General features: G+C 39.2%; 1 protein-coding gene across 2 annotated transcripts in view; it reads right to left on the reverse strand.

The window, feature by feature from the left end:
- Positions 1–22,961, reverse strand: part of cntnap2a (contactin associated protein 2a) — a 674,074-nt gene that overhangs the window by 39,486 nt on the left and 611,627 nt on the right. For both annotated transcript variants that reach the window (XM_057824376.1, XM_057824377.1), the window contains 2 exons: positions 13,682–13,915; positions 9,871–10,004 (listed from right to left, as the gene is read on the reverse strand). In XM_057824376.1, the coding sequence (XP_057680359.1) occupies positions 9,871–10,004; positions 13,682–13,915 (368 nt within the window). The remainder of the gene's footprint in view (positions 1–9,870; positions 10,005–13,681; positions 13,916–22,961) is intronic.

A 22,961-nucleotide genomic window follows, 5' to 3' on the forward strand; every position in this document is an offset into this window, starting at 1 on the left:
TTTGGGGGGAATTTTTTGCCTTTTTGGTCCCAAAATGTTGATTTATCATTGGTCAGTGAAGAAAACAACAGTTTGGACATGAAGTTCAAGGTGTCCTGAAAAAAGGAACCAAAACAGGCCATTTTGAACAATTCTTTGAAATATAAATGCAATATCAAAAAAAAAAAAATTAAAAACTGTTGCGGCTCAATATTGATTCTTATATAAGGCGCACTGGATTATGAGGCGCACTGTCGGTTTTTGAAAAAAATTTAAGGCTTTTAGGTGCGCCTCATAATGCGGAAAATACAGTAATTGGAACGCCATTTGGAAAAAAGTACCACGACTTTACGACTTGCTTCAATCAGACGTCACTGGACAAAATGTGCTGCCCATCGAAAAGCAGGCAATCAATAGCATAACTAAAGAAGGCACTTTACAGCATTGTCTATTTACCTTAACAGTTATTTTTCTCCACTATTTGATCGTTTACGAGAAGGCAGGTTTGCTGGAGGTCAACATGTCTTTTGACGGCCCAAAAAAAAAAACGCTTCGAACGCTTTAAGGTCGCAACTGGTACCAACCGAGTGGGATAAGTCCAACTTCCCACGTTCTTTGAATGCCGCATGAGCATTGAAGAACACCTTTCTATCGTGGTCACATTACACATCTAAAAAAAATAGTCCCGCAGAAATATGTGAATTACGGCGGTTTGGTGAGACATTGTTTTGGCTGCATGGGTATTTTAAACAACGATCTGCATTTTGAATTTATTTGACTATATTAGATATGTTAATATTGTTTTTTCACTGGCATGCTAGGATAACACCATTGATTCGTGCTAGCTGAGCCAATGAATAACTAATTTATTTGACTATTATTGACATGCTAGGATAGCACCATTGACTCGCGCTAGCTTAGCCACTCTGAAGCCCTGAAATGAATAACTAACTTACAAACTGCATGGAATTTGTTGAAATCACCTCAACCAACTAAATAAACCCCCGTTAAACCCCGCTAAACCCTCAACTTCCACTTTAATATCATAGTGCAGACTGGGTCTTTTTCTGGATTATTGCTGAGCTAAATGTTGATGTTTCGCTCTAACATTAGCTGCCTGCAGGGGTCAACACAACCGGCCGACAATGAAGCTAGTAAGTATGTAAGTGAGTAAGTAAGTTGGCGAGCATGCAAACTGGTGGTTTTCATGAAAGTGGCGTAAATTGCAGTTTCCTTCTCTCTATAAATCTCCTTCAGTCGTCTTGCTGAGCTCTCTCTTAAATCCCAAATGACCACATTGTGCCCAATGGTCTTTCTTAATGCTCATTTAAACTTCACCTACCGGGGATGTTTAGGTTAATGGCTGAATGGGCTTAACATTGATAAGGCTTATCCAGAAAACAACTAAGCCACAATTAAGTGTTGGAACCAACTGTGTATTTGTTAGTGGTGGGAAGCAATGAAGAACAAATATTCTACTCTGAACTCCTTACTGCTGTTGAGCTATTAATTGATTGGGATCCAAGAGGAGTAAATTATTACTTATCTGAATATTTTTACCTCATTTGCTATTTGTATGGATGTGAGTATGTGTTGGACTCTTGGTTGGGCCTTTTATTGTTTGCCAGCGAAAAAGGGAAGTGTGATCTTTGAGTGCTCCCAACAGGGAGATCAGCAGCCGCAGGATTCGATATTTAGGTGTAATTTTCCTCCTGTCAAGAGTTTCCCACTGAGGTCTGAATGATGGTGATGAAGGCAGTGACATCATAAATTTTTCTGTCCGCAGTAAGTATATAAGAGTATGCACACATACAAAAATATCTATGTAAAATAGCATTCATTCATTCATTTTCCATGTCACTTTTTCCTCAATGATTATGTATTTACAAATTTAGTTTAAAAATGTTTAAAAAAAATGTTAAAAATGTATTAATGTTGGTCAGTGAGCTATGGTCAGAGATCACAATGCTATTTTCAAAGAAAGTGTTTTAAATAACTATTTTCAAATTTATAATCTAATGTCATAAAATATTTCAGGTGCACCTAATGTGGCAGTTACAGTAAGAGTATATTATTTATTGTACCAAGTATACATAAGTGTAAAAGAAAGGTAAACATACAATAACCTTTTTTAAAAAAAAAATTATTAGGGCTCTATTGTACCATATTGGCCCGAATATAAAAATGTTTTTTTTGCATTGAAATAAGATTGAAAAAGAGAGGGTCGTTTTATATTCGCGGTCTAGACGTTATACTCATTCACGACGCTAGATGACGTCAGATATCATTGAAGCAATGTTCTGTTATGGCAGATCTCAGCTACCCTGCCCATTCACGACGCTAGATGGCGCCAAATATCATTGATGTTCTGTCATGACAGATCTCAGCTACTAGTTTAACTAGTTTGCATTATTTTATTGTAATGTTTTTCCTCAGATTTGTTTCAAGACTACAGTTACAGTTAGACTTCACTTTGATGGTTAATGCAGTTATTGCAATTTTGTTGTTTTATCACAATTGATTGGTTTATTTACCTTTCAAAAACCAGAAGCCATTCATTTACGAATGTGATTGCACTTTAGTTTACATATTTAAATGTTCAGATATTAAGATTTGAATGAGACAAAATAACATGCTTTTTCTCTCAAATATATGATAAAATCATTTGTTTCAGATGTACCGTAATTATTTTCTGTATAAAAATTAATTATGTGTTCAAAAAGTCTTTTTTCAAACTTGAGTCTTGAAAAAGGGGGAGGGGGGGGGGTGTCATCTTATAATCAGGGCCGTCTTATATTCGGGCCAATATGGTAATTCAAAAGGATTATTATTCTTCTTTAGGGGCAAATGGAAATGATTGCAATTGCAAATGCTTAGGTAGTAATATCTTCATTGATTTTGCTTGCAATGAAAAAACACAAAAGAAATAGGGGAAAAAAAATCATCATTTATTCATCAAATAACTGTCTGTTGCCATGACGACCCTTTGTTCGCCATTAAAAGGAAGTTGATTTCTTCAGGGAAATAGGCAGCTTATAGAGCCACGAAATTTGGCACACTTGGTCGAATTGGCCCAATTGGAAGAATAATGTTGGTTTTGAATAAGGGTGTGGCTGCACAGCTCAGTAGTGCCTCCTTTTTTGCAGGACCCTCTTCAATAGGGGTTTTTCACCCACGTGTGTGAAAAACTTTTCATCTTAGGATATACAAAAACAAATCTGTCAGCCATGCCCACAACACAAAATAGGTACCACACAAAAAAGAAGAGTTTCGAGCATATGTTAGTTTCTCATGAGATGAGAGGGACGATCTGCCACCACCTTGAGCTGCGTGCCGCCCGAGTTGCGTCACATATGAGTTGCGCCAAACTACGAGGGCCCGTTCAGTCCTGTTTGCAGACTGAGTGTTTGTTTTGTTCTTTGATTGAAATACAATTTGCATGCATTCAGTACTGCTGGGCCCGGTTGCAAAAATCAAATTAAAATCTCCTAGTCTGAGGGCGAAGAGAGAGAGCGTCTTCCTTAACAGTGTAGAAAGACGAACACAGAGCAGACTTGATGTCGAGTGTTTGTTTGTAGGGACCATGAATAAGATGATGCTGCAGATGAGATGTCACACGAGCCTGTGGGGAAATTACATGCTTTCACTCACACTCGTCTCAGTGAGAATGCTAGATTTTAGAGGCTGACCAGCACATTGTATTGGGATAATAGATGGTGTAATCATAGCTAAGTAACTGAACACAGTTTAGCTGTAGATTACCAAGCACAGAATACATGCAATGTACACATTTGGTGCAGCTATGTATGTATGTACAGTGGGGCAAATAAGTATGCAGTCAACCACTAATTGTGAAAATATTAGACAGGCCTGGAATTGTCAACATGGGTTAACCTCAACCATGAGAGACAGAATGTGGAACCCCCCCCCCAGAAAATCACATTGTTTGATTTTTAAAGAATGTATTTCCAAATCACGGTGGAAAATAAGTATTTGGTCAATACCAAAAGTTCATCTCATTACTTTGTTATGTACTCTTTGTTGGCAACAGTGGAGGCCAAACATTTTCTGTAACTCTTCACAAGCTTTTCACACACTGTTGCTGGTATTTTGGCCCATTCCTCCATGCAGATCTCCTCTAGAGCAGTGATGTTTTGGGGCTGTCGTTGGGCAACACGGACTTTCAACTCCCTCCACAGATTTTCTATGGGGTTGAGATCTGGAGACTGGCTAGGCCACTCCAGGACCTTAAAGTGCTTCTTACGAATCCACTCCTTTGTTGCCCTGGCTGTGTGTTTGGGATCATTGTCATGCTGAAAGACCCAGCCATGTCTCATCTTCAATGCCCTCGCTGATGGAAGGAGATTTTCACTCAAAATCTCTCGATACATCGCCCCATTTATTCTTTCCTTTACACAGATTAGTCGTCGTGGTCCCTTTGCAGGAAAACAGCCCCAAAGCATGATGTTTCGCAGTGGGTATGGTGTTCTTCGGATGCAATTCAGGATTCTTTCTCCTCCAGACACGAGAACCTGTGTTTCTACCAAAAAGTTCTATTTTGGTTTTATCTGACTATAACATATTCTCCCAGTCCTCTTCTGGATCATCCAAATGCTCTCTAGCGCATCCGCAGATGGGCCTGGACGTGTACTGGTTTCAGCAGGGGGACACGCCTGGGAGTGCAGGATTTGAGTCCCTGGTGGCGCATTGTGTTACTGATAGTAGCCTTTGTTACTGTGGTCCCAGCTCATTCACTAGGTCCCCCTGTGTGGTTCTGGGATTTTTGCTCACCGTTCTTGTTATCATTTTGACGCCAATGGGTGAGATCTTGCCTGGAGCCCCAGATCGAGGGAGATTATTAGTGGTCTTGTATGTCTTCCATTTTCTAATAATTGCTCCCACAGTTGATTTCTTTACACCAAGAGTTTTACCTATTGCATATTCAGTCTTCCCAGCCTGGTAAGGGTCTAGAATTTTGTCTCTGGTGTCCTTCGACAGCTCTTTGGTCTTGGCCATAGTGGAGTTTGGAGTGTGACTGACTGAGGTTGTGGACAGGTGTCTTTTATACTGATAATGAGTTAAAACAGGTGCCATTAATACAGGTAATGAGTGGAGCTTCGTTAGACCTTGCTAGAAGAAGTTAGACCTCTTTGACAGCCAGAAATCTTGCTTGTTTGTAGGTGGTCAAATACTTATTTTCCACCATGATTTGCAAATAAATTCTTTAAAAATCAAACAATGTGATTTTCTGTTTTTTTACCCCCCACATTCTGTGTCTCATGGCTGAGGTTTACCCATATTAACAATTACAGGCCTCTCTAATCTTTTCAAGTAGGAGAACTTGCACAATTGGTGGTTGGCTAAATACAGTGCCTTGCAAAAGTATTCGGCCCCCTTGAACCTTGCAACCTTTCAGCACATTTCAGGCTTCAAACATAAAGATATAAAATTTTAATTTTTTGTCAAGAATCAACAACAAGTGGGACACAATCGTGAAGTGGAACAAAATTTATTGGATAATTTCAACTTTTTTAACAAATAAAAAACTGAAAAGTGGGGCGTGCAATATTATTCAGCCCCCTTGCGTTAATACTTTGTAGCGCCACCTTTTGCTCCAATTACAGCTGCAAGTCGCTTGGGGTATGTTTCTATCAGTTTTGCACATCGAAAGACTGACATTCTTGCCAATTCTTCCTTGCAAAACAGCTCGAGCTCAGTGAGGTTGGATGGAGAGTGTTTGTGAACAGCAGTCTTCAGCTCTTTCCACAGATTCTCGATTGGATTCAGGTCTGGACTTTGACTTGGCCATTCTAACACCTGGATACGTTTATTTTTGAACCATTCCATTGTAGATTTGGCTTTATGTTTTGGATCATTGTCCTGTTGGAAGATAAATCTCCGTCCCAGTCTCAGGTCTTGTGCAGATACCAACAGGTTTTCTTCCAGAATGTTCCTGTATTTGGCTGCATCCATCTTCCCGTCAATTTTAACCATCTTCCCTGTCCCTGCTGAAGAAAAGCAGGCCCAAACCATGATGCTGCCACCACCATGTTTGACAGTGGGGATGGTGTGTTCAGGGTGATGAGCTGTGTTGCTTTTACGCCAAACATATCGTTTTGCATTGTGGCCAAAAAGTTCAATTTTGGTTTCATCTGACCAGAGCACCTTCTTCCACATGTTTGGTGTGTCTCCCAGGTGGCTTGTGGCAAACTTTAAACGAGACTTTTTATGGATATTTTTGAGAAATGGCTTTCTTCTTGCCACTCTTCCATAAAGGCCAGATTTGTGCAGTGTACGACTGATTGCTGTCCTATGGACAGACTCTCCCACCTCAGCTGTAGATCCCTGCAGTTCATCCAGAGTGATCATGGGCCTCTAGGCTGCATCTCTGATCAGTTTTCTCCTTGTTTGAGAAGAAAGTTTGGAAGGACGGCCGGGTCTTGGTAGATTTGCAGTGGTCTGATGCTCCTTCCATTTCAATATGATGGCTTGCACAGTGCTCCTTGAGATGTTTAAAGCTTGGGAAATCTTTTTGTATCCAAATCCGGCTTTAAACTTCTCCACAACAGTATCTCGGACCTGCCTGGTGTGTTCCTTGGTTTTCATAATGCTCTCTGCACTTTAAACAGAACCCTGAGACTATTACAGAGCAGGTGCATTTATACGGAGACTTGATTACACACAGGTGGATTCTGTTTATCATCATCGGTCATTTAGGACTACATTGGATCATTCAGAGATCCTCACTGAACTTCTGGAGTGAGTTTGCTGCACTGAAAGTAAAGGGGCCGAATAATATTGCACGCCCCACTTTTCAGTTTTTTATTTGTTAAAAAAGTTTAAATTATCCAATAAATGTTGTTCCACTTCACGATTGTGTCCCACTTGTTGTTGATTCTTGACAAAAAAAATTAAATTTCATATCTTTATGTTTGAAGCCTGAAATGTGCTGAAAGGTTGCAAGATTCAAGGGGGCCGAATACTTTTGCAAGGCACTGTACTTATTTGCCCCACTGTACATGCTGCAGGACTAATGGCACAAACAGACGGACACATACATACACACACACACTGGGGGGAAAAAAAATCAATTTTAGACTCAAAACTATGAGTTTTCCGCTACAGTGTGAGCCAAGCCAGACGATCAATCAACACGTCTACAAAGACTTCCTGCTGCGTTCAAGAGTTGGGTCCAGGATAATTTGCGGCTGCTTCACTATGACATTCTCATCTCTTACAAATCCCTAAGCGTTCGATGACGTATCCGACATCAGTCGGCTGTGATGACGAAGCTGCAGACAAACAAGGAGCGCAAAAATATGTGGCAGAAAAGGCTGATTGATCCCAGTTGGATTATTTCAAAGAGGACAAACTGTGGTTTGATTTGAGTTGTATTTTTTTGTGATATCAGTCTTAGTACTTTTCTGACAATCAAAAATATAAATATTGTATGATACTGGTGTATTTTCTGTTATTCATTATGTAGAAAGAGTCATTTATCAATGTGAGGATACCAAAAGTACTGAACATCGGCAAATTTGCAAGCAATGCAGAAAGTCATATTATCAAATGAACCGTGGTGCTATAATAATTATATAGTGACATAGAACTCATAATGTATTGACGTGACACATTCCCCATTCACTGCGTCACGCCTTCCCAAAGGGGGCCGTCCCACACTCCGCTTCATTTATTAGCAGTCGGTCACATGCAGCCATTTAATGCCGGATTTAAGTTGAAAAACTACGTAAACTGTACCGCATACAAACAGGATGGCTTGTCTTAGGAGTGATTTGTTCGAGGATTTAAAGTAAATATTATATTTTTTGTACTACGCATGGATATTGAAACTTGAAAAAAATCAATGGGAGAAATTAGCCGCTACAGCATTGGCGTTATAATTCACAATATTTACGTAAAATAACTGCTAACTGCCGGGTTTTTTGCTTTTAACCAAGAATCAAGACTGTTTTACGTCCATATCTATAAAGAATTCAGGGATTTAAGCACTTATTCACAAGAATTTTCAACGGAAAAAGCATTGTTTACATATGGTGGCTGCTAATTTGCTTACTGACAAGCATCAGAGTTCGCAATATTTACGTCAAATAAATGTTAACTGCACGTTTTTTTGCTTTTTACGAAGAATAGAGACTTTTTTACGTCCATATCTATAAAGAATTAAGGGATTTAAGCATTTATTCACAAGAATTTTTAAGGGAAAAAGCTCTGTTGTTGTACTAAGGGGGCCGCCACAGTGACTTAAATACTAGCAGCACATTCGACAAATTTACGTTAAATAAATGCTAACTGCCCGGTTTTGTGCTTTTCACCAAGAATCAGGACGGTTTTTACGTTCATATCTATGAAGAATTCAGGGATTTAAGCATTTATTCACAAGAATTTTTAACGAAAAAAGCTCTTTCTTTACATATGGCGGCCGCTGATTTGCTTACTGACTAGCATCATAGTTCGCAATATTTACATAAAATAAATACTAACTGCACGTTTTTTTAGCTTTTAACCAAGAATCCAGACTGTTTTATGTCCATATCTATCAAGAATTCAGGGATTGGAGCATTTATTCACACGAATTTTCAACAGAAAAAGCATTGTTTAAATATGGCGGCCGCTAATTTGCTTACTGACTAGCGTCATAGATCGCAATATTTATGTAAAATAAATGCTAACTCCACATTTTATTTTGATTTAACAAAGAATCAAGATTGTTTTACATCCATATCTTTAAAGAACACAGGGATTTAAGCATTTATTCACAAGAATTTTCAACGGAAAAAGCTCTTTATTTAAATATGGTGCATGCTAATTTGCTTACTGATTTGAATCACAGTTAGCAATATTTACGTAAAATAAATGCTAACTGCACGTTTTTTTGCTTTTAACCAAGAAACGAGAATGTTTTACGTCCATATGTATAGTATAAATTATTCAGTGATTTAAGGATTTATTCACAAGAATTTTCACTGGAAAGCTCAGTTTACATCAGGTGGCCGCTAGCTTCATTCAGTAACAGACTAACATTGTACTTTGACACATTTATATAAAATAAATGCTAACTGCGCATTTTTTTTTTTTTGCTTTTAACCACGAATCAAGACTGCTTTACATCCATATCTATAAATAATTCAAGGATTTATGCATTTATTCACAAGAATTTTCAACAAAAAAAGCTCTTTTTGATTCCACTCAGTCAGCTTTGATGGCCTCGCCAACAATGCAGGCCCCCTATTTATTGGCCCCGCGCCCCGTCAATATCATTATGAAGTCTATTTTTGGTTGTCAAATTTGCCTCTTGAAGACATTTCGCCAGTGTAGCACATTTTGGCGGAACACCGGTTTTGTCCTACTCTAGTCTCGTCTCATCCCGTCTTTCCTGTTAATTTTGCTTTTGCTGCACATTTTGTGAAATATCGACAGTGCCTCAATACATTATTAGGTTTATGTGTAAGGATACCAGAAGTACTGACCAACGGAAGGTCGTCTCACATTATTGAATGACTAGTTGTGCTATAATAACTATATAGCGATTACTGTAATACTCATACGGTGTTTACACGATACAATGTGAAAGAATAACAATCATGTTCAAGGTATAACATCAAATGAGCCAATAGTACAAAGAGTCCTTGATCCTAAGGCAAGTACGACACACATGCGGAAACGCACACACATCAAAACATACTCATCTGTCAACTGAAGTGTATTAAAAGTGGCAGAGGGCTGGCCATGTCATCTTCCCAGGAGACTCCCCGTGCGACTCACCCACAACAATCGCAATGGACACAAATGCAGTGTTTGTGTGTGCTTTTCAGCTCATAGATTTCAAGATCCCCGGATTAATACAATTTATTGTGCCTGAACAAACGTTACCTGGATGGTGAGGCTTCTGTCAATGCGAGACATATTGATGCTGTGCGGTTGTCCGTTGGCTAGGTTCCGCTGGTCCACATCAATGGCAAAAGGCTCTTTCAGACCTCCCAAATTATAACGGACCTGTAGAGAACCTGCGGGTAGGGTAGAGCTTAAACACTATGAAAGACACACATTCACAATACAAGACATCCCCCATAAAAAGAGCAATTTTCAAAGACAATAATGCAGGGGCGCCGGAAGTAACTCACAGCAGGGGGTGCTGAGGATCTTATTTTGTTTTTCACATTCAAAAACAGCCGTTTCGGTTCAAATTTGTCACGCTCGCGCTTTTTCTCCAGACATGTTTACGTACTACTACTAGGCAAAGACTTCATTATTGTATTGATGGGATACATCCGTCAGCCACTCCGCAACGCCTTCAAGTAGGGGGCCGTCCTACAATCCATTTCAGTTATTAGCAGTCGGTCGCAGTTAGTCAACACATTCAGCGATCCAACACCGGATTTAGGTTGAAAAAGTACGAAAGCCGTACCGCATACCAACAGGACGGATTGTCTCGGGAGATTTGTTCGAGGATTAAGGGTAGTTATTATAATTTTCGTACCATGCATGCATTTTGAAACGTGAAAAAATATGAATGGGAAAAATTAACCGCTATGGACAAGAGTCATATTTACAGTGGTGAGAACAAGTATTTGATACACTGCCACTGGGTTTTCCCATTGACAGTGTATCAAATACTTGTTCTCCCCACTGTACATAAAGGTATCCTATTTACGTAAAATAATGCTAACTGCACCTTTTTTCTTTTTTTTTGCTTTTAAACAAGAATCGAGACCGTTTTACGTCCCTATCTATAAAGAATTCAGGGAGTTAAGCATTTATTCACAAGAATTTTCACTGGAAAAGCTCTGTTTACATGTGCCGGCTGCAAGCTACACTCACCAACAGACTAGCATTGTACTTTGACATATTAACATGAAATAAACGCTAACTGCACGTTTTTTTGTTGTTGTTGTTGCTTTTAACAAAGTATTGAGACTGATTTAAGCATTTATTCACAAGAATTTTCAACGGAAAAAGCTCTGTTTACATATGGCGGCCGCCACATTGACTGACAGATTAGATCATACTTTGACATATTTACGTAATATAAATGCTAACTGTTTTTTTTGTTTTGTTTTTTGCTTTTAACCAAGAATAGATTTTTTTGCTTTTAACCAAGAATCAAGACTATTTTAGGTCTATATCTCTGAAGAACACAGGGATTTAAGCATTTGTTCACAAGAATTTTGGCCGGAAAAGCTTTGTTTACATATGGCGGCCGCAAGCTACATTTACCAACAGACTAGCATTGTACTTCGACATATTAACGTGAAATAAACGCTAACTGCATGTTTTTTTGTTGTTGCTTTTAACCAAATATCGAGACTGTTTTACGTCTGTATCTATACAGAATTCAGGGATTTAAGCATTTATTCACAAGAATTTTCACCGGAAAAGCTCTGTTTACATACGGCGGCCGCCACATTGACTGACAGACTAGCATTTTACTTTGATATATTTATGTAAAATAAATAATAACTGCACATTGATTTTGCTTTTAACCAAAAATCAAGACTGTTTTACGTCCATAAAGAATTCAGGGATTTAAGCATTTATTCACAAGACGTTTCACAGGAAAAGCTCTGTTTACATACTGCGGCCGCCACATTGACTGACAGACTAGCATCATACTTCGACATATTGTATTTACGTAAAATAAATGCTTACGGCACGTTTTTTTACTTTTAACCAAGAATCGAGACTGTTTTACGTCCATGTCTATAAAGAATTCAGAGATTTAAGCATTTATTCACAAGAACTTTCAACGAAAAAAACTGATTCCACTCGGTCAGCTTTAACGGCCACGCCAACAATGCAGGCTTCACTCCCAGCCATTTTCACCAGAGCAAGGCCCTTCGCTCCCGGCCGTTTTTTCCGGATTTTGACTGATTTTGCAAGGCCCACAGAAAATTCTGTTCCATTGCTATATAAACATGGAACCCACCAAAAGTAAGATTAGACTCTCTTCTTTCAGCAGAAAAAAAAATTAAGTTCATATCTTTTTCCATTCTTTAGAAATCAGCATTAGAAAATAGCTTAGTTTGAGCAATTTTCCAATTTCTGATGAAAAAACGGAGAAAACGAGCTTTTTGTAAACGCATACATTTCAAACATAAGTTTGACTTTAACACGGCTATTTTTTGCTTCAGTGACATCCCAAACATCTGAATAATGTTTTCTTTTTACAAAATAACATGAACAACCAGCCAAATAGAGCTTTTGATAGCAAAGTAGCAATTTATTCACACATGACTACTGAGAGATGACGGTTTGTCGCAGAGATGACGCCGTTGTCGCCACGTCGGCCGTGTAAACTTTTCCCTCATCGTTGTCTGTCTCACAAAGATGGATTATTTTTGCGTTTCTGCGGGGTCTGCTTGGCGAGCCGCTTTACTGAGGGTCTCACTCGTTTTGCGCGGTCGTCCTTCCAGGCGTCCTCTCATTGTTTTGTTCGGTCGGAGCGCCGCCTGGCATCGTGCCGCCAGCGCTCCGACGATGCTGCCCGGCCGTTCACTGCTGTTGAATCGGGTTGCCTGGTCTTGCAAAATGCGCTACTGCCCTCCAGTGGCCAGTTTTATTGCTTTAAAATGGGTTTGGAGTGTTGTTCTTTGTTTCTCAGATACAGTGGAAAGTATATATGCTTATTATTAAAAAAAAAAAAAAAACGCAAAAAACGTATAAATACGTTTTTGGGACAGTGAAGCATTTAAAAATAGAACGTATTTATACGTTTCCGGGAGCAAATGAGTTAATCGGCCCCGCGCACCGTCAATATCATTATGAAGTCTAAGTTTGGGTGTCAAATTCGCCTCTTGTAGACATTTCGCCGGTGTAGCACATTTTGGCAGAACTACTCTCGTCTCGTATCATCCTATCATCTTTCCTGTTCATTTTACCTTTGCTGCTCATTTTATGAAATATCAACAGTGCTGTCATGCTCATTATTGCTCCTCTCACGTTCAAATTGAAAGGGTTGAACAGAAGACATGTTTATGTCTCTAGAGTCATACCCTGGACGCCCGGCCTTAACCATGTGACGTCACCGCCCTGTGACGTCAACAATAATCGCGACCTACTAGTTAAACTAATTCCACAAATTGTATAAAAACGAAAACATCAAGAGGGGTTTCAATATCAAATTATTTTGATTCATAACAATCTTTTAAAAATTACAAGTCTTTCTATCCATGGACCCCTTTATGACAAAACACTCCCGCTTTTGTCCACCGGCGTCACTAAAATCAACCAAAACTGAAAAGTTATCCAGTGTTGCTTTAAATGCACTTTCGAAGTAAAAAAAATCTATTCTAATCTATTTTAAAGCGGAATTTGAACAAAGCAGTCGAGAAAAGCCTTTATTATCATTGCTTGCTATAGTGCTTAGCAAACCTGCAGCACTGTTGTAGTGCATTGCATTAAAATTTAATGACTCTCAGATGCGAACCCAAAGATCAGCAATCAGATATTCCTTCAACATGGTTTCACCTCCAATAATTTATTATCATCCACATTTCTCCATCTGATGAGTAAAATATTGAACTGGATTGTTATAGAGAAGATTGACATAGCCCAACGTACAAGAAGCATTTCCCACCTCAAGGTTAAAAATATTATTTAAAAATTGATTTTAGAGTTGTCTTTCACTACTTTACCCTCCCGTATTCGTTAATTATGAATGCGCAACCTCCTCAATGGAGCTTACCGTTGTGCCTTAACACCACTGCCATATAGTCTTCAGTCCTGGAGCTGACATACATCAAAATGGCGGGTGCACTGGAGGTGCTGAAACTAAACGTCACTTCCTCTTTGGTTAAATTGACTTCCTGCGACGTGAATTGACTTGAAAAGACCCTGGAATCCTTCATGGCTCCCGCTGCACCTTCAGGGAGGAGGTTGTACCTCACCAATGTTCCGGTCTCAAAATAGCCTCCAACATCTGTAAAGGGGAGAATGTACAGTTGTGGTCAAAAGTTTACATGCACTTGTGAAGAACATACTGTCATGGCTCTCTTGAGTTTCTCTGATTTTTCTCCGATAGAGTGATTCGAACAGATACTTCTTTGTCACAAAAAACATTCATGAGGTTTGATTCTTTTATGACTTTATTATGGGTTAAAAGAAAAAGTGATCAAATCTGCTGGGTCAAAAATATACATACATGGATCTGAAAAAGCGAATCATTGACTTGAACAAGTCAGGAAAGTCACTTGGAGCCATTTCAAAGCAGCTGCAGGTCCCAAGAGCAACAGTGCAAACAACTGTTTGTAAGTATAAAGTGCATGGCACTGTTTTGTCACTGCCACGATCGGGAAGAAAACGCAAGCTATCACCTGCTGCTGAGAGAAAATTGTTCAGGAGGGTGAAGATTCAACCGAGAATCACCAAAAAGCAGATCTGCCAAGAATTGGAAGCTGCTGGAACACAGGTGTCAGTGTCCACAGTCAAGCGTGTTTTGCATCTCCATGGACTGAGAGGCTGCCGTGCAAGAAGGAAGCCCTTGCTCCACAAGCGGCACCTTAAGGCTCGACTGAAGTTTGCTGCTGATCACATGGACAAAGACAAGACCTTCTGGAGGAAAGTTCTGTGGTCAGACGAAACAAAAATCGAGCTGTTTGGCCACAATGCCCAGCAATATGTTTGGAGGAGAAAAGGTGAGGCCTTTAACCCCAAGTACACCATGCCTACCGTCAAGCACGGTGGTGGTAGTATTATGCTGTGGGGCTGTTTTGCTACCAATGGAACTGGTGCTTTACAGAGAGTAAATGGGATAATGAAGAAGGAGGATTACCTTCAAATTCTTCAAGATAACCTTGGGCGCAGTTGGGTGTTCCAACAGGACAATGACCTCAAACACACATCAAAAGTGTTAATGGAATGGCTAAATCAGGCTAGAATTAAGGTTTTCGAATGGCCTTCCCAAAGTCCTGACTTAAACCCAATTGAGAACTTGTGGACAATGCTGAAGAAACAAGTCCGAAAGCCATCAAATTTAACTGAACTGCACCAATTCTGTCAAGAGGAGTGGTCAAAGATTCAACCAGAAGCTTGCCAGAAGCTTGTGGATGGCTACCAAAAGCGCCTAATTGAAGTGAAAATGGCCAAGGGACATGTTCCCAAATATTAGCGCTGCTGTATGTATATTTTTGACCCAGCAGATTTGATCACTTTTTTCTGTTCACCCATAATAAAGTCATAAAAGAACCAAACTTCATGAATGTTTTCTGTGACAAAGAAGTATCTGTTCCAATCACTCTATCAGAGAAAAATCAGAGTTGTAGAAATAACTGGAAACTCAAGAGAGCCATGACATTATGTTCTTCACAAGTGTATGTAAACTTTTGACCACAACTGTACATAATTAAACAATTAAAGCATTTTCCATTGCAACATAACATACATTTACAGTGTTCTATTTCATTTTAGTAGCTGTTTTATGAGTGTGTGTGGCGCATACTTAAATAGCTTTTTAAGCGCTCACGCTACTTCATAGCGAGTAAGTTTAAAGGTGTAAAATGCTGGCTCTGTTAAATCCAATTTCAGCTTAACTCCAATTGAAAACCCTTTTCTATAGGCACTTTGGATTAGGTGAGAAGTGGGGAAAAAAGGGGAGCCGCTTGTTGGAGTCGGTGCCGAGAAATAAACTGCTTGCAAGCATAAAAGGGAATGAAAAAAAAAAGTCATCTGCAGGTTACAGGGGAGTTTTGCCTATGTGGCTGCAAACAACAACGTAAGAAACTTTGTGTTTCTGTTGTGATTTTAGAAATGATAACAAACAAACATGCTAAATGAAAACGCACATGATAATTGTGACTTTGTAATCTTACTTTTGAAAGGAGACACGAGAGTTTAATATAAGGACAAAAGCAAAGAGTTTGAATATTATTCATATTTGTCCAGTTTTTAATCAAATAACTAGGGCTGTCAAAATTATCGCGTGAACGGGCGGTAATTAATTTTTAAAATTAATCACGTTAAAATATTTCACGCAATTATTGCACATGCCCCGCTCAAACATTAAAATAACAGCACAGTGAAATGTGTACTTGTTGTGTTTTTCAGAGTTTTGTCGCCCTCTTCTGGCGCTTGGGTGTGACTGATTTTAAATCATGATGCCTAAAATCACCATAAAATGTGATCTGATCTTTGTCAAAACTACACAGATGAAAAAACAGTGTCTGCTTGAACGAAAACCACCCAAACATTAATAGGTTTTTATATTTTAATTAGCATAGTACTCAAACAATGATTGGTTCTTAACCTAGCTAAGGGTACTGAAACCCACAAGTTTCACATGTTCATACACCGAACCCTTCCGATTTAATAAAGCAATTTTTTTCAAATTCAAAACTGATATAGCTTAGCTAAAGCAAGCTAATTGTGGCTTTTGCTGTTGATTTTCACGGTGGAAAATGATTTTTTTGTTTTCATAATGGACGGATGGATGGATGGATGGATGGATGGATGGATGTCCACATTCTCATTTTAGAGTTGCATCCTTGCATCCCATTCTACTTTTATAGTATAAAATACGACATTTTTTTTTGTTATACTTCCTCATACCAAGTACGGGTCAACCTTCCACTGAGCAAACCAGTTTCTCAACCCATTAGACAAAGGGCTAGCAGTTAAAAGAAATGTAATTACAGTAAGATTGTTGATTGGGGGCAAACCAATCCAAAACTTAGTAAAAAAATGACACTTTGCCTTTTGTCAGTGTACGAAAATAGGGCACAGTGTGTCGTAACCTTCGCCGAACACCTTAGACTTACTCACCGAACCTCTGGGGTTCGATCGAACCCAGGTTAAGAACCACTGCTCTAGGGTTCTTTTTTACCACTCTGAGTATTCTGCGCTGAACTCTTGGTGTCATCTTTGGTGGATGGCTACTCCTTGGGAGATAAGCAACAGCGCCAAACTCGCTCCATTTGTAGACAACGTCTCTGACTGTCGATTGATGAGCATCCAGACTTGAATTGGTTTTGTATCCTTTCCCAGCTTTATACTTATTAACAATCCTTGATTGCAGGTCTTCAGACAGCTCTTTTGACCGAGCCATGATGCACATCAGACAATGCTTCTCATCCAGACAATTCTTACCAGGTGTGTGTTTTATAGTGGCCAGGGCAGCTTTCAACCACTCTTCAGTGAATAGCCACACACCTGACTTAAATTTTTTGGTAAAAAATTGGTTTCAATTGCTCTTTCAGTCTCCTTCGGCAGAGGGTTCACTTACTTATCCATCCCCCTTCTGTCATTGTTTGCATGCTAGCCTCATTAAAATATGAAAAATTATACATATTTGGGTGGTTTTAGTTAAAGCAGACACTGTTTTTTCATCTGTGTGATTTTGACAGATCAAATCCCATTTGCTTGTGATTTTATGCAGAAATGTGAGAAATTCCAAATGGTTCAGATACTGTTTCATACCACTGTATGTACACCGCAGACTGTATAAGGTTACTGCTGAAATGCTAATATTGATGGTGTCTAATCAGCATCCCAGCAGAAAGAATCTGGTTTGTAAAACTGACAAAAAACATTTTTTTCTGATGTTGATGGGGGGAAAATATTATGTGATGCCTTAACATTAGCACATTATGCCTTTGTGATGTATGATTGCTTCTGGGACCTAGATTGTAATAACTTCTATTGTTTTTCACCTTGAGTCCCATAGTTAGGAGGGAATCTCACGAGATAACTTGTTTTGCACCATAGTACGCGCTTGAGTCCCATAGTTAGGAGGGAGTCTCACGAGATAACTTAGGGGCAGTTTACATGGCGACTCTGCGACACAAAGACGCAATGACTGAGTTGCGGACTTGCCTCGCGTGGATATGGTGTCGGTGAAGACCGTGGGCGAAGACGAAAAATTCTGAATCCTGCCTCCAAAGTGGAAGAATCTGATTGAGGGGGGTTGAGGGGGGCTTCCTCGGCATGCATATCAAAGGCTCCAGCAGCGCGAGACCACGTCGTTAACGTCAGCACTCGTACACGTCACATTGGGCGTGCGCAGCAGTGCTACTAAACATTAAAAACAGCAAATATGGCGGAATGTCGGCTTTAATTTACTGTTTTAATAATATTTGAAAATTAAATATGTTGAACATTTCAATTTTTGTGCCTTTTTGAGCAAAAGAAAAATGACATTGCTTCGAGTGGGCGGGCATATTTTTTTTCCGGGCTGAGGGAGCTTGGTGGGGTCAAAGTACATCATTCTTTGTCGCCCAGTAAATCTGTACCGCCCCCTAGGGCCTGGCATGAATACTACATCGTTTTAATGCCGAATCGCGACATTGTTCAAATGGAGACGCAAATGCAAATTTGACATTTTTCGTATTCTCGGAGAGTCACCATGTAAACGGCCCCTTAAATAAACGTTCTACTTTAACAGCTGGGAGCCTCAACTGAGGGGGAATCTCATACCGTTGTGGGGGCGGGGAGGGGTCTCACGAGTTCGGATGGTGCGTTTGCGTGGGGGCAGGGAGTGGCCACCCGTGTCCCCACGTCAGACGTGCCTATAAGAGTCGGGAGATTCCCCCAACTCCCCGGAAGTCTGCCAGAGGATTACGTACGGGTCGCTTGGCTTTGCCGGAGCGCTTGGCTCCCCGCTAATTTGTTAACGGTAAGCAATTTTCATTGTCAAGGAACAATTTGTTGTGCTGTAACGGTAACGCGGGGATTCTGGGATTGACAAACTAGATCTAACGTCATCGTTACCACTTGTTCTTGTTTTGATACTTGTTGCTTGCTCTTGTGGGATTGCAATCAATAAATCTCATTTATTCTGCATTTTCTAATCATTAAACATCGTCTATTGAGCATAAGTGTGCTGGTTGCTGACTCACCGCGAACCCGGAAATTTCGGAAAATAGATGTGTAATAGCTGAGAAAAACACAATTAAAAGTCTGTATTTCCAGGAAGTGGGATCAGAGGTGGTAAGGGGAGAGGAAGAATTGCACGGCGCCAAGTGAGGAAGAAGAGAGAAAATAAAGAATAAAGTGAAGAACATGAAGAGAAGGGCGGGAGGGGGGGATGACTGAAGAGTAAAAGGAAATCACTGAACGAGCAGAAGAAAAAAGAAGCAAAAGCATGAAATGAAGGAATGAGGGGATGGATGTCACACATTCAAAGAAACATGCAAAAAGAGAATGATCCCTCCTTTTTTTTTGCACAAGCACATACACACACACGTAATCTCCATTCTCCAAACTCTGAAATGCCTCATCGCTGGTGACAGAACTCATAGGAGGTCTTACCCTCGCATATCACTAGACTCTGTCACAGTTTTGTGCTGAACATACACACAAACAGCTTCCCTGTCATGTTGTCACCACACTGCCAAGACCACAGGGGGAAAAAAGCTTTAGGAAACAAATTAATTCGCATGTCGGGGATCACGTCAGACTGTAAGCTAGCACAGAGGCTCTGATGGCGACGTCAAACATCTTCATGGAGCATCTTTGGGAAACGGAGCTGCAGCATCTCATGCCCGCCGCCCCAAGAAGATGGATTTAGCATTCAAAGTTAAAAAGTGAAACGGCGTAATGAAATGCTTTCAAATATTTAATTCTTGACTGTTTGGCATTTCCTTTTCTGGAGCTTTTTACCGCACTTTTAATGTGACAATTATATAAAAACAAAGACCATCCATTAACATAATGTGGTAAAGGAAAAAGCTTTTCTGTTCAGTCACTCCGCTCTGAATGCATTTTAATGCGGAAACACTTTTGCTCTACAACAGGGTAGTTTCATATACTTCTCTGCAACCGCATAGAAAAAGACTTGTATGCTCTCATAAGCCACAATTGTTCTCTTTTACTAAAATATGTTATCAGAAACTCATAAAATATTGCCATTAATTTAAAAATCTATATATTTAGTACATGTTTTGACCTACGGAGGGCACCATGTTTTATGCGCGCAAAGCATGCTGGGTGTGATGATGCCATTGGCCTGGACTGGGTGAATAGCTATGCTAGCAAGTAAGCAAAGCTAGTATGACTACTGGCATGATTTCGTCACATTCTGCTGCTGGTCAGATTGTTTTGTTTCAGAGCTGTGGGATGAGTTACCAACGTCGTACCTGCATCCAATTCCAACTCCACAGCACTGTCTTTAAACCGATCCTAGGCGGGTTGCCGAGATATTGACTTTCTGCCATTTGACAGTTTGTGGCTGAATCCTTGCCGTTTTGAAGAGGATGCTCGCCATTCTGTCGCGAATACTACACCAACGCTAGGAGTTACATTTAGCATCTGATGATCACTTAGCACAGAACTTTAAAGGCTAAAGCAGCATTGCATATTTCAGTTGAGTTTCAGTTTATTCACACATTATATCAAGGTACGCACAAAAACATGGTCATATACAGTGGTATGAATAAGTATCTGAACCGTTTGGAATTTCTCACATTTCTGCATAAAATCCTCAAATGTGATCTGATTTTTTTCAAAATCACACAGATGAAAAAACAGTCTGCTTGAATTGAAACCACCCAAACATTTATAGGTTGTCATATTTTAATGAGGATAGTATGCATATGCAAAGAATGACAGAAGTGGAAAAATAAGTGAACCATCACATTTAATATTTTGTGCCGCCCCCCACCCCCATCTGCCCAATTTTTTGCTCTTTTAACAAAGAATCGAGACAGTTTTAGGTCCATATCTACAAAGAATTCAGTGATTGAAGCATTTATTCGCAGGAATTTTCTTCTTTGTTTACACATTGAAGCGGCTAATTTTCAACCAATCAATCAATCAATCAATCAATCAATCAATCAATCAATCAATCAATCAATCAATCAATCAAATTTATTTATATAGCCCTTTACAAAACCCAAAAATGTCCCCAACGTGCTTTACAACAAAGACAAACATAGCTCATAGTAAATAAAAGGCAGGAAAGTATTATACAATGACATTAGGAAGAAAAAAAAAAGAAAAAAGAAACAAAACAACGCATCACGATAAAAGTCAGACAGCAAACAAAACAATTAAACAGATAAAATCCGAAAACATTAAAAACCCTAAAGAAATAAAACCAGGCTGAACTAATCTTGGGAAAAGGCGAGTCTAAAAAGGTGTGTCTTTAAACGAGATATAAAAAAGGCCAAATTTTTAGTGGTGTGGATTTCAGGGGGAAGACTATTCCATAACCTGGGCGCAGCAACCGCAAAAGATCGGTCTCCCCACTGTTTGAGTTTGGACCTCGGAACCTAATTTTCGTGACCGACTAGCCTCATATTTGGTAATATTTACGCGAAATAAATGCTCCTGAATCGAGACTGTTTTATGTCCATATCTAAAAAGAATTCAGGGATTTAAGCATTTATTCACTAATATTTTCGCCAGGAAAGCTCTGTTTACGCCAGGCGGCCGCTAGCCTCATTCGCTAACAGAAGAAAGTGTATAATGATAATAAAAGGCTGTTCTATTCTATAATAAGTTGTGATTGTATATATAATTTATTCATAACCTATTTACATATTATTTATAATTGATTCTGCATGTTTTCCTCAAGCATTAAGTTTCTGATGTGAAATTCAGTGATTTATTAGCTGTTGAAAACTTGAATTTGCTATCTTGGTCAAAAACTTATATGTTAAATATTGCAATTGATCCTGAAAATATATGTGATTATCTCTGCATTTGGTGATTTTTGTACATCTAGTGTAAAATCTGAGACTTTTCTAGCCGTTTTACGTTGTGTTATAGTTACCGTAATTTCTCGAATATAACGCACACTTTTTTCCCCCAAAAATCAACTTGTAAAATCATGGTGCGCATTATAAACGGGTACATGGATGGAGACAGAAATATATATATATTTTATATATATATATATATATATATATATATATATATATATATATATATACGGACCGTTTTTTTTTTTTAATTGACACGGCCGACCATTACGGTACGTGACGTCAGCATTTTGTTTTGGTAATACTTCACTCTGATCGGCCGAATGATTTCGTCTGTGTTAAATTCTGCTTTTTTCACTCTTCATAAAGCACAGAATTTAGTTTCTTGAACTCATTTGAGTCAACGTTTATTGCAGCTCCGCAACTCGGACCATAACAAACTTAACAACAGACTTCCTGTGTGTGTCCGTCAACTATATCTGTCCCTCGGGAAACTCAAACCCAAATAACAACAATTCCTATTGTTACTGTCGTGTCGACAGCGATGAGCGCTCTCAGATTTCCGACTTATGTTCTCACTTTCATTTTACCGTATCAATCCATGGAAGAAACATTTATTCATCATGATGAAACGAGCAAGTTATACAGCAGCCTTTAAAAGAAAAGTCACACCTGTTTTGTTTTCTCCTAGATTCTGGTAAGTTGGAGAAGTTGTCAAATCATATTATTACCGTAAATATTGTTAGTTTATGGTAATGTTTTGAACTACCAATATGCTATGCTTGGGCTGTTTTTCACCATTCAGTAAAATGACATTTCTGTATCTGTACACGAGCTCTGTTTTCTTGTATTCTTCTATCTATTGGTGCTAAAATTAGGGTGCGCGTTATAAACGGGTACAATAATTTCCCCTAGATTTTACAAGTAAATTTGGGGTGCGCATTATACACGGGTGCGCCATATATACGGGAAATTACGGTATATAAAAAAATAATTAATCAGGATTTTATAAGGGAACGACTTTGAATTTTTTCATGCGGCTGCTCATGGAGACTCATATATGGCTAAGGTACGTGCCTGTTTTGGCTTAGGGTCGGGAGCAGCTTTGGTTTTGAAAATATTTGCAGTTTTTGAAAATAGGCCCCCTACGAATCAGCCCCGTTTCAAGTGTCTTGTCAATAGGTTATGAATAGGGTTGTTCCGATCATTTTTTTTGCTCCCGATCCGATCTCGATCGTTTTAGTTTGAGTATCTGCCGATCCCAATATTTCCCTATCCGATTGCTTTTTTTTGCTCCCGATTCAATTCCAATCATTCCCGATAATTTTTCCC

Source organism: Corythoichthys intestinalis, chromosome 20 (genome assembly GCF_030265065.1).
Source record: "Corythoichthys intestinalis isolate RoL2023-P3 chromosome 20, ASM3026506v1, whole genome shotgun sequence".
Taxonomy (NCBI): Eukaryota; Metazoa; Chordata; class Actinopteri; order Syngnathiformes; family Syngnathidae; genus Corythoichthys; species Corythoichthys intestinalis.